The 12,171-nt window shown below is 45.4% G+C and overlaps 2 protein-coding genes across 5 annotated transcripts; one reads left to right on the forward strand and one right to left on the reverse strand.

Annotated features, from left to right (window-relative positions):
* The first annotated feature begins 573 nt into the window (after positions 1-573).
* LOC133907021 (pentatricopeptide repeat-containing protein At5g04780, mitochondrial-like) lies at positions 574-4,016 on the forward strand. The gene has a single exon (XM_062348994.1). The coding sequence runs from the start codon at positions 640-642 to the stop codon at positions 3,415-3,417; it is 2,778 nt and encodes a 925-aa protein (XP_062204978.1). The 5' UTR covers positions 574-639; the 3' UTR covers positions 3,418-4,016.
* Positions 4,017-4,332: 316 nt separating this feature from the next.
* LOC133907022 (probable methyltransferase PMT3) lies at positions 4,333-11,023 on the reverse strand. 4 transcript variants are annotated; one of them, XM_062348995.1, is made up of 8 exons: positions 10,837-11,023; positions 8,458-8,799; positions 8,217-8,381; positions 7,663-7,845; positions 6,949-7,543; positions 6,443-6,555; positions 6,109-6,329; positions 4,333-4,969 (listed from the first exon to the last, which is right to left on the reverse strand). In XM_062348995.1, exons 2-8 carry the CDS (start codon positions 8,704-8,706, stop codon positions 4,648-4,650), a joined length of 1,848 nt encoding a protein of 615 aa, XP_062204979.1. In that variant the 5' UTR covers positions 8,707-8,799; positions 10,837-11,023; the 3' UTR covers positions 4,333-4,647. The 4 variants fall into 4 exon arrangements, with proteins under 4 accessions (XP_062204979.1, XP_062204981.1, XP_062204980.1 ...); XM_062348997.1 differs by lacking the exon at positions 10,837-11,023 and adding an exon at positions 9,418-10,213; XM_062348996.1 differs by lacking the exon at positions 10,837-11,023 and adding an exon at positions 8,939-9,406.
* Between the last annotated feature and the right edge of the window lie 1,148 nt (positions 11,024-12,171).

Consider the following 12,171-nt stretch of genomic DNA (forward strand, 5'->3'; position numbering starts at 1 on the left):
CTCTAGTGCCGGCGTGGCCCGCCCTCCTCCACTGCCCCTCTCCCTACTCCGCCGCCACCACTTCTCCTCCCTGTGCTCCCCTGTCGCCATTGCCTCCCCACATGGCTCCAACAACACCCCTGTCGTCGGATCCACCGCCACCACTGCTAACTACTACGACCACGCCACTTCGCCGCCCCACCCCTGCAACCGTCTCAACCACCAGGCCGGCAACTTCCCTAGGGCTTCCTTCTAAATACAAGGACCACAAATCCTCCCAAATCCCAAAATTCTTAACCTTAACCTTAATCTTAACCCTAACCATAGCCCTCGTCAGAGAAGACGAGCTCATTGGAGCCATCGTAGGGAAGAAGGCAGGGCAGATCTTGGCACAGATCGTACTTAAAAAATTTGATAGATTTCTCATTCATTTTTCTGTCGACAAATAAATAGCGTTTTCGTTTCAATATTGGGTCCAGTTTCTGGCCCAGCCCAACTTTTCCAGGCCCATTTATTCCTCACACTCATTGGCATAACTTTCAGCCCACAAGGCCCAATTAGCACGCTCCACACACTCACGATACTCTACCCAAAAAGGAAAGGGAGGAAAGAAAAAATGTTTCGGCACTGAGCTCAGCCGAACTGACGCCATAAAAAACCATGGCGACCATGCCGCTGCCGCCGTCCCCGGCCCCTCCTCCTCCACGCACCGTCTTCTCTCCTAGCTGCGGCGCCCTCCAGACCCCGGTCCACGCGCGGCGCGACCTGCTCGATGGGGTGCCCCAGAGTCAGAGGCACGCGGCGCCGCGCCTCGCGCGCGCGCCGGAGCGGGGCCTCGCCGCGCCCTACGCGCGCGAGGTCGGCGCGTGCGTTCGCGCGCGGCGGTGGAGCGCGGCGTGCGAGGCGTTCGCGGCCATGCGCGCCGCGGGGGCCGCGCCCGACAGGTTCCTCCTCCCGCAGGTGCTCCGCGCCTGCGCCGGGCTGGGCGCGCCCCGCCTCGGCGCCGCGGTCCACGCGCTCGCTGCCAAGGGCGGGGCCACGCTCGCCGGAGACCCCGTCGTCGGGAACGCGATCATCGCCATGTACGCTGCGCTCGGGGATGTGGCCTCCGCGCGCAACGCGTTCGCATCGCTCCCCGACCGCGACGTCGTGGCGTGGACCGCGCTCGTCGGCGCGTACGCCGACGCCGGGGAGCTGGAACAGGCCTTCGACCTGTTTGAAGAGATGCAAGAGAGCGGCGTGCGACCGGACGTGATTTCTTGGAACACGCTGGTGTCCGGATTTGCAAGAAACGGGGACATTGGTGCTGCACTGCGTCTGTTTGACGAAATGCGCCTGACAGGTGTCGAGCCGGGGGTCAATTCATGGAACTGCATCATCTCGGGATGCGTGCAGAGTGCACGGTATGACGAGGCTTTGGGGATTTTTGAGGAGATGTGTGAGAGCGAGAGGCCTGATGCGGTGACTGTGGCTAGTATTCTCCCTGCTTGCGCTGGCTTGCAGGCATTAGGCATTGGAAAGCAGCTGCATTCATATGTTTTACGGTATGGAATCAAGCTAAATGTTTACATTGGAGCATCTTTGATTAGCATGTACTCTGAGTGCGGAGAATTTGATTATGCTAGAGTTGTCTTTTCCACCATTGAGGAGGAGAAGAATGTCACTGTGTGGAATGAGTTAATTCAATTATATATCAAAGAGGGGAGGATGGGCAAGGCGTGGGAGGCTTTTAACTCGATGCAGGAGGATGGATTGGAGCCTGACATTGTCACCTATAACAGCTTCATTGCTGCATATGCTAGAGAGGGGCAGAAAGAGAAAGCATATGAACTGTTTTCACACATGGTTGATGTCGGCTTGAAGCCGAATGTGGTCTCAATGAATGCGTTAATTTGTGGTTTGCATCGACATGGCCTTCACACAGATGCACTGGAAGCTTTCAGATACATGAAGTGTTCCAGTGATGGAAACGCAATGGCTTGGGCATTTCTTGATAATAGCAACCCAATTCAACCATGTGGCACAACCATTACTGGTGTCCTCTCGTTGTTGACAGACCTCAAGTTAGATCGTCTCGGGAAGGAAGTACACTGCTACGCTTTAAAGAATGGTTTGACATCAAACATCTTTGTTTCAAGCAAACTGGTCGACCTTTATGGTAAGACTGGCGATATGACATCTGCTGCTAATGTCTTCCAGGCAATTAGGAACAAGAATGTTGTCACATGGAACAGTGTACTGGCAGCTTACAAGCATAACAGGAAGCCAGAAGTTGCATTGAAGCTGTTCGGCAAAATGCTCGAGTCCAATTTGCATCCCAACTTAGTTACAGTACAGATAGCTCTTTTGTTGTGTGGTATGACAATGTCATTGAGATATGGCAGAGAACTGCACAGTTACATCCAGAAGAGCTGGCCTGGTGGTTACCCAGCTACTCTTGCAAGTGCGTTGATAGATATGTATGGGAAATGTGGTATTATTGAGGATGCTAGATCGGTTTTTGAGAGCACTGTTCAAAAGGATATGGCAGTATGGAATGCAATGATGAGTTGCTACTTGCTTCATAGGATGCCTAGGGATGTTCTAGATCTATTCAATTATATTGAACAGTCTGGCATTCAACCAGATAATATAACTTTCATTTTACTTCTTTTAGCTTGTAAGCAAGGAGGTCTGTTGGAGGAAGCTCAGAGCTATTTCTACAGTATGGAAGATGTATATGGCATAAAACCAACCTTAAAGCACTATACTTGCATGGTTGACATCATGGGAGCAGCCGGGTTACTGGAGGAGTCACTATCGCTTATTCAGAAGATGCCACTTGAACCGGATGCATGCCTATGGTCTACTGTTCTTAAAGCTTGTAAGCTACACTCAAATCTAGAGATTGGAGAGCAGGCAGCAAAAGCTCTTTTTGAGATTGAACCAAATAATACTTCAAACTACATGGTGCTTTCAAATATATACGCAGACACTGGCTTGTGGGATTCCACTGAAGCTGTGAGGGATGCTATGACTGAGCAAGGGTTACATGTTGAGAGGCAGTGCAGCCGGTTATATCATGGTACAGCTGTGCATTCTTTCGAGGCTGCAGATTTGTCGCATCCTGCAATTCATAAGATTTTGAGTACATGGAAAGACTTGACTATTAGGATGGAGCAATCTGGGTATCCTCCTCGAGATATTGAACCATACTGCAATGTAGAAGTTGATCCATTGTCATGCCACCACACAGAGAAGCTCGCGGTGTGTTATGGGCTTATCTCCACGCGTGACCATGAACCAATACGCATCTCAAAGAATTTTAGAATGTGCATGGAATGCCACTCATCAATCAAGTTTATCTCAAGGGACAAGAACCGGGAAATACTTGTTTCAGATGGTTGCACATATCACCATTTTAAGGATGGAACATGCAGCTGTGGAGATATGTGGTAAATGCAGAGGGGGATCAACAAAAAAGGTGGGTCTTGTGTACCATGAAAACTGCATTCAAGGGCAGCAATATCTGATGACGGTGATGTTTGCCCTATCTGTTATGGCTGATATCAACAGTCAATGTCACCATCTTGAAGCATTCAGCACTTCTACCTGCATCCTATTTGCACTCCTGGGAGCAATGGCAGCAAACATGATCAGCTTCAATGTGAAGCTGGGAGCTCTTCACTATAAAGCGACAAACTGCAGGGAATACCTTAGTGATTACGTGCAAGACTGGCTATAACTCTGCAGCACCCTCTGTTCATACCATTTCAGAAAGGAAGTGATACGTTTTACGCAGCGCAGATTTCCTATAAGAGGATGGGGCTGCATCATATGGACTATGGAGGATTCATACTGTAGATATTATCATGGTTGAGACTTGAGGCAGTCTCACGCTTCATCTGTTCATCTACATGTAGCAAGTAGTGTGAGATAATAGCTGCTTTTATATGATAATCGGCCTTCGATTTGCTACATGAGCACTGGCCTGTCTATATACAATTGTACTTGACATCTGCCTTCAGTTCGAGCACACTAAATAGGTCAATTCAAATGACAGATTCGGTGTCGCTGCTGTTGCAGAGACTAGCCATCCTTATCTTTGTCAAAACGCAAAATTGATGTACAACAGATTCATGTTATAAAAACAACAGCATTTTATCATTTTCGTTACGATTCCTACTTCAGTTGTTCATCGCTTTATACTAAACGTTACACATGGAAGCACACTCTTCCAGTAGAAATCTGTACATGAGTAGATTCGGTGGGATAACCGGCAGCCTTGAGGCTGGAAAAACTCATAACTAAAATGTGTGTACAGTGGAAGTTCCTTAAAGTAAACACAAAATCTGTTTACCACAGCAGACTTCAATAAATGGACGTGAAGCACCTAAATGAAGCTCAAGATTAAAATAAAAAAGAATGTTTATTTCCTAACCAGACTAGAGAACAAACATCAATTGCAGTATATGTTGAGACAAAAAAAAAGGTTTTTTTTATCTAAGCCTGCTACATATTTGCCATATGCTGGTAAATAATCTATTTTCACGAGGGGCCAGAAATCAAGAACCAAACTCTATTTCAGGAGTGATGGTGTTGAATCGTATCAGGGGGAGCAGCAGAGCCTCACTCCTTGACTTCTGAGCTGCAGATGCTGGGAGCACAAAGGGAACTTGAGCGAAAAGATCACGAGGAACCCTGCGAGCCTGCTTCCGGTAGCCACAACTTCTTCCGGATTATGAAGATCATTTCACTCTCCTCTGATTCAGGGTTGGGCTCAGCATCTACAACAGTTATTGCTTCCCAGTGAAGCGCATTGAGGTACTTCTTGATGAACTCAATGACAGGGCTCTTGTCCCTCACGATAATAAATCCAGTCGGCCTAAGAATACGGTCCATTTCAATGAGCAGGTCTTCAGCACTGCAACCTCTTTTGTCGAGGTCAGAGAAGACTGTCCATGCATGGAGAAGATCATACGTTCGAGGATAGGTTGAGAAGGCCTCACACCTGCAAACACATTATTGGATTTGAGTAAAATTATAACGGCAAGAACTCAATCTTCCTGCTTCTAGGAAAACTTGACAGCAACAATGTTAACTGCAAACATCAGATCCAACAAGTCTAAATGTCACCAGATGAGTGCCTGTCAAGTAACATTTGCAACGCCAATGCTACAAATGTTTCACTCAAACAAGAAACAAGAAAAATGCAACTCGAGAATATAGTCTCCATTAAGCATTACTCAGGAGCTGGCTATTTTTTCAAAGCCTAAATAAGCACTTCAAGCTTGAGGTCCATGGTCATATGGCTAAACTCTGCATATTAAGTTACTATACCACAACAAAGAGTGCAACATACAAGGCATAGTCCAGCACTTTTGAGAAGCTAAAAAATATAGACAAATATGATGCGCCACCATTATTAGATGAATAGACCAATAAACAGGACATATTAGCAATATTGGCCAAATACCATCGCAGCAATACAAACTGATTTCTTTTAACAAAAACCGCACAATAGTTTTAGATAGACCAGGGCTGGAACAGTAGAAAATAGTTCTAATGAGGTTCGCCCTACAGGAACATGTTATGCGTCATAATACCAAAGAGAATTCTCACAATGAAACACTCCTTACAAAGGAATGAAGGAATTCATCTCCTAACTTCCAGTTGCACAGGTCAGCACAGCCAATGACAACAAACAAGTGTAGCAGGTTCGACAGTGTTTCATCATAAAACTTCATCAGTGCTCTTGCAAATTGCAACTAGTGCTAAAATCTGATCAGACTATAGCCGCAAGATATAGCATACAGCTTCAATATCTTTTTTTTTTAAAAAAAAACTTGATCACTGGGAGAAGACATCCCCCTAGCTTCGTCTCGAAGGGGGGAGTACCAAACTCTGGTTGGCCAAGAAACTCGCTAAAACCAGTTCTCGGAGAGGTACCCACTTTTTGTGAGCACCCAGATTCGCTAAAACCAGTTCTCAGAGAGGCTCTACCAACTGAGCTAATATCCAAGCTTAATTACTATGAAAACATATGGCATGCCAAAGTGGCACTGTGCTGACATCTCCTATCTGTATAAATTCAATTATAAGAAAGCTAAAATTTATAAGTGCAAGCCTTTTACGTTAGTTGACACATACCAGTTGTGATTGCTGCCTATCAGCCCTCTATCGTAGATTATCTTGAGGGTGCTCGGTCCATCATGTGGCACAACATTCATCACCCATACATCTTTTTCCTTCAGTGCGGCAGCAAACGACCCAAAGTTTGCTTTCATGTCCATGATGTTTCTAATAGTGTCTGGTTTTACCTTTGGGCCCAACAAACTCCAATAGTTTTCTACTCTTTGCTGCCAAATTTCCTATAGAGCAAGAATTATATCAGCAACCTCTATGCATTTCTTAAGACCCAAATAAAAAATTATGGATGTAAACGGTATATCATATGCATAAAGACATTACAAAGTCAACTAACCGTATCCTTTTCAAATGTGTCAGCAGTAACATAAAAATCAGCAAGACGGGGAGGTGGGGTCGTTAATCGAGCAGGCCAAGGAGCCAGCCCAGTTCCCCCATCTCTGTGCATTTCTGAAAACATAAAATCACTTGCTCATTTTTTTCCTTAGATCCCAAAATTACCTGGAAAGTGAAGTGAAGAATGGAAAAGGAGGGAATTTCTACACTGGGGCTAACTATCACAGGATACAATTATTTCAGCATCAATTATCTATCAAACATCGTGTTACTCAATGTAAGCAAAATCACCACAAGACCATGAACTAACACAGAAACTACTTAGTTGATATATTTACAGCCTGAATTTCAAAATCATCATGTATGAGAAAAGAGAGAAGAAAAGGTGTTGTTCCTTTGTTTACAATTAGTGACAAGTACGGAAGTTTTTTCCCATGAAAAAGATAACCAGGAGGGTACACCATTTTAGCATTAAATGACTATGGTGGGAACAGGAAAAACACTCACGTTCTGGGTACGGCGTGATGCAAGCTTCCATTGGCACACCCCATACCGAATCTGGATCATCACCACTTTTGCATAGAGGTGGCTTTGCACTAGGCGCTCGGTTCCTGTAGCAATCATTGTTCAGAGGTTTGACCCAAATAACAGTCTGGTTTCTTTTCTCTGCAATTTTCCAGCACATCCTTTCTACAAGGGCACTCATTTCTTTCCAGATTCTGCGATCCTCCTCATCCTGTGCATATGCTTCAGGAGACGAGTAAGCGAAATAACCTCCGGGCCTGAGTAATCTGTCTAGTTCGAGCAGAAGAATCCCATCTCTTTGAAGCCAATCGATCCTACAGCGTGAACAATGGGCTAATTCAAACGATCTACTTGGGTACGGAAGCCTTTTTGTTCCCAAAACACCAAGATATGCAGGGATCCCTCTTTCAAGTGCAAATTGAATCTGGTTCTGATGTACATCATTCGGTGCCAAAGACATCGCTATCACATTAGAAGAAAGAAGATATCCTCCGAAGCTAGCAACCCCACAACCAACATCAAGAACAGTACGAAGCATTCCCTCATTGTTTATATTGTTATCATTGAAGTTTAGCATCTGTCAAATAGTAGAGATGAATCAGATAATAAAGTTTCATAATGCATAACGCTCAAATGTGTTTGAAATATTTTTAGTTCCTGGACAATATTATAGAGGAGTCAAGACAACATACTTACATTTGCAATGTTTGCTATATATTTGTCAGCTCCATGATGAAAATGGGTTCCACCACCTGGAAACTTTATCTTTTCAGCTGCTTCAACCATCCAGTTCTGGTCCGACTTTTCTTTTGCAAGGTGAGTGTGTGGAATATTTGCTTTCCACACTACATCACGACTTTTCGGCCATTTTATAGGAACCTAAACAACCAAGTTTCGTGAGTCCGGTACAGCTCAGAATGGATCCAATCAAACAGAACCATTTTGAGAGAAGTATAGATTGAAAAGGTCAGGGCACATGTTAACATGAAAAGACGATGAATAAAATATAACCATTTCTCGCGACCACATCATATAGTCTACATGCAAAAGAAATCATATTCTTGATCACATGAAGTATGTGTCACTCTATATACAATATTAAGCAGTTGCTGCAGTTCACCTTAAAAGGATAGGTTGAAAATTTGAAATGGTCAGTCTATGAACTCAAAGTCAAGTGAGCTATATCTCAGGGGCAGGATCTACATAGGATAAAAGAAAACTTCGAGAGAAGAGTCAGATCAGCTTGTGACCTTATAGCCATGTGGTGGAGGAATCAAGCAATTAAAGCGCCTTTCAGGAGGAGGGCAATGCCTCTCATAGTGCTCCATCAGGTTTAAATCCAGCTTCAATCTCATCTGATATATCAAGTTCCTATCCAAGCAGGGGATCAGCTCAGAGTGCTGGTCATCACACACCTTTGAACATAAAACAAACAATTAAAATCAGATAGAAAATCCAGAAATAAAGACTGATCACTCGTTGGAAACTTACAGGGAAGCTCTTGGGCTTAACATCATCCGCATCCCCAGTCCCAAAAATGGACTCTTCCGAGCCATCCTCGCCATCATCACTGCCCCATCCAAGTGAGCGCGAGAATTTGGTCCCGTACTCAAACGCGGCACTCCCCACCTGCCCATTGGAGCCCGAGAAATACAGGAAGAGAAGGCATAGGCACACAATCATCACGCAGCACAGTACAATGGGCCTCTTGCTCTGCCCACCATCATGTCTCCCCCTCATCTCAGATCCTAACTCGTAGTTGCCCTCTAGTAAGCGCAGCCCTCAGGATTCAAAAAGGACCAAAGCAACTCTTGCGTTCTTTGATGCACGGATCTGCAGAGACAAACACCAGTCGTTAGATAGATACAAACCAATCTGATGCTATAACTAAGCAGGAAGCTACCAACAAGACAATTCAAGAAGCCAAACCGAAAACACATAGGCTGTGAAAATGGAACCAAGATGGAAGTACCCCAAGAATGGAAATCGTTGGGAGGAATTGAATGCTCCCACTAAACCCCCCCAAGACTTGTACAAGATGCAATTAAACGGTGCATCTCTGGATCAAAATTTCCAGTCTAAGTAAGCAGCTTTCTGTGCTCAAAGGTAAAAAAGAAACAGATGCAGCACTGCAGCAGGAGTAAAGTCGGGGACAGATCGCAAAGAGGAAAGCCAAGACCGCCACCACTTTAAATAAAGCTCCCTTTTCCGGGCTATTTTACTCGAGGATTCCGATCTGGGGGCCTCCCATTCAACCAGGCGGGCCTGGAATTCGGTTCATCAGCACGGAAGCTTGCAAAAACTTATTTTTTTTTCCTGAACGGATTACGAAATTGGATTAGGCGGTCTCCCAAACAAGAAATTTCAGAATTTCACCCTCAATTTGCATGCCTCTCCGGATTTAATACCCAATTCGCACGCCGTTCAGAATTTAACACCGAGGCTACGAACCTCTTCATTTCATACCACCGTCAGTTATTGTGGACTGTTTTACCCTTTTCTTCTTCCCTCGCCCTTTCACTCCCCTTTCTCCTCCCATTCCATGTTCCAGACCTGCCTCCCTCGCGCTGTCACCCGACCACAAGCTCGGTGCAGCGCTGCTCCGCCTTGCCCGCCCCGCGCCGCTTCGGCTTCGCGTCTCCTGCTGTTGCCGCCCGTGCATTCTACGAGGTCTGCCGCGTGATGGACGATCGCCTCGCTGTGCTGCTCAACCTCACCGCACCCTACCGCATCTCCCACATCATCCTCGGCGCGCCCTCTCCCTACCCAACTGCTGCGGCACGCTCGAGTACGCGTGGTTCGGGGATGCCGGCATCGTGCAAGCTCTGGTCGATGCTGAGACCCATCCATGGTGCTGGCAGAGATCCTCCCATGGACGAAGCTGTACAACTCCCAATCTATTATGCTCGCCACTGCTCCTCGAGGCGAGCTCATTGCTGGCTCAGGCTGCGCTACTTCTTGAATCCAGCTTGCTTGCTGCCCACTGCTCCCCAGGCTTCTGACGCCGTACAAGGATATGGGAGCCACTGGTGACTTATCCAAAGAGAGCATCTTTAACCACGTGCACGCGCACGGGATGCAGATGGTGAATAATGCCTTCGGTCATGTGTGGGCATGGTGGCAACTTTTCGAGGAATGCTGGGAGGGCGACCAGCAAGAAAAAGGTCACCACCGGAGTTGGTGCAAGGAGGAAGGAGAAGAGGGTGTCAGAGAAGAAGAAAGGGGCAAAACAATCCACAATAGCTAACCGTAGTATAAAATGAAGAAGTTTGCAGTCTCGGTGTTAAATTCTGAAAGGTATACGAATTGGGTGTTAAATCCATAGAGGCATTCGAATTGAGGATGAAATTCTGAAATTTCTCCCAAACATAAACGTAAAAGAAAAGTCTTCGATTCGACGCGGTTCAAATGCGCGAGAGCGACGGGGCACCACCTCTGCAGAGTCTGCCACCGACTGCGAGGGGAGAGCGAAGTGCGTCCGGTGCGAGGGCAGAAGCAGATTAAAAATCGCAGATTTCGCAGCCACCAAACCGCGAACGCGCGGCCGGCCTAATCCCAACACTAAAAACCGACACGCAACCGCGAGACAGGACTGCCAGCCGCTGCCGCCGCCGCTACGCAGAGGCCGAACTCAAATCGCCGCAAGCGCGCACACAACCACGGATTGCATCCCGCGAATCCACTCCGCGCGCTCCAACGGAGCAGCGCCCCGGCCCCTGCGCCGGGCGACCTCCGGCGTCTCCCGGGACATCGCGGGGCTCGACCAAACGGCGGCACCAGATCGAGCAGGGGCGCCGCCGCCGCCGTCGAGGCCGAGGCGGAGCCGCATTGCGGCGTGCGACGAGAGAGAGGGAGTGGGGAGCAACGCACCGTCGCGGACGCAGATCTGGGCGCGGGTTCCAGACCTCCAGTGTCGCCGCGGCGCTGGCCTCCGGTCCGTCGCAGCGCGGGGCGGGGAGGGAGCGAGCGAGCGAGCGAGGGAGCGGAAGGCCTCGACTTGCGGGGTAGAGCGAGGGAGCGAGCGAACGCGCAAAGAGAGAGGGGAGAGGTGGGTAACTATTGGTCTACTACTTGGTAATCCTGCACTCGGGTGCGTTAATTTAATACTGCTTTCATTTTTTACTCATAGTTTAATATATCAATATGGTCTCTAATAAATATATTTAATTATTATTTTTATAACTATATTTTAATAAAAATTGATAAAAATTAGATGATGTCAAAATATTTTTCATGATAAATTCACTGATAAATATATTTAGTTATTATTTTTATATCTATGTCGTAATAAAAGTTGATAAAAATTAGATGATGTTAAAATATTTTTATGATAAATTCACTACTATTATTTTTATATGTCAAATTCTGATAGTTTTATGTATATCAACGATCAAAATTTCTAAAATTTAATTATATGTATTTTAAAATAATATATATTTAAGAACGAACATAATACGACAGACAGGAGAGATAATAATCAAGTAATTAAGCATGTGTTTGGTTCGTCCATCCTGAATGAGTTCGTATGGGAGTGCGCACCTGTTTACTGTTTGGTTCCTTCAATGGGACCATCTCGTTCGGATGAGCTCTTACATATTTCCAAAATGTATCGGTAAAAATTTAAAAATAGATAATATATGTGGCTGTATTTACTGAAATAGATAGCATATTGCTGTATTTATAAATTTAACATACGTATTCGGTATCTCATTTATCAAAAATTCATTTTTGGTACACCGTTCACCGAAAAAGATGAGATCAGCCCATATTCGACACCTCATGTGCCGAATATAGTCAGGTGCTAAATATTACCATATTCGGTATATGAGATGCTGAATTCCTAGTTCTTTAGCATTACGAAGGAACTCATTTTTTTATCATATAACCTAGGTCTGAGAATAATTTTAGAAATTAGTCTATCACATAAGAAAAATATTAGTGAATTTTTTCAAATTTTTAGAATTTATTTGAGACATTAACAATTGCTAGAAGTTATAAAATTAGTCTTTTTGGAGAATTTTAGTTTAAAGTATATAAATGATTTTTAGGTGAATCCAATTAAAATAAGTTGCACATGTATTATGGAACATATACAAAAAGTTATAAGATTTTTAGAATAACAAAAGACCACCATTTTAAAGAAGAGTGGAGGAAAAATTGAGCTCGCTGAGGTTACTATTCATGAGGGCAAGTGAGGTGCACAGT

This window comes from Phragmites australis, chromosome 24 (assembly GCF_958298935.1).
Source record: "Phragmites australis chromosome 24, lpPhrAust1.1, whole genome shotgun sequence".
Lineage (NCBI taxonomy): Eukaryota > Viridiplantae > Streptophyta > Magnoliopsida > Poales > Poaceae > Phragmites > Phragmites australis.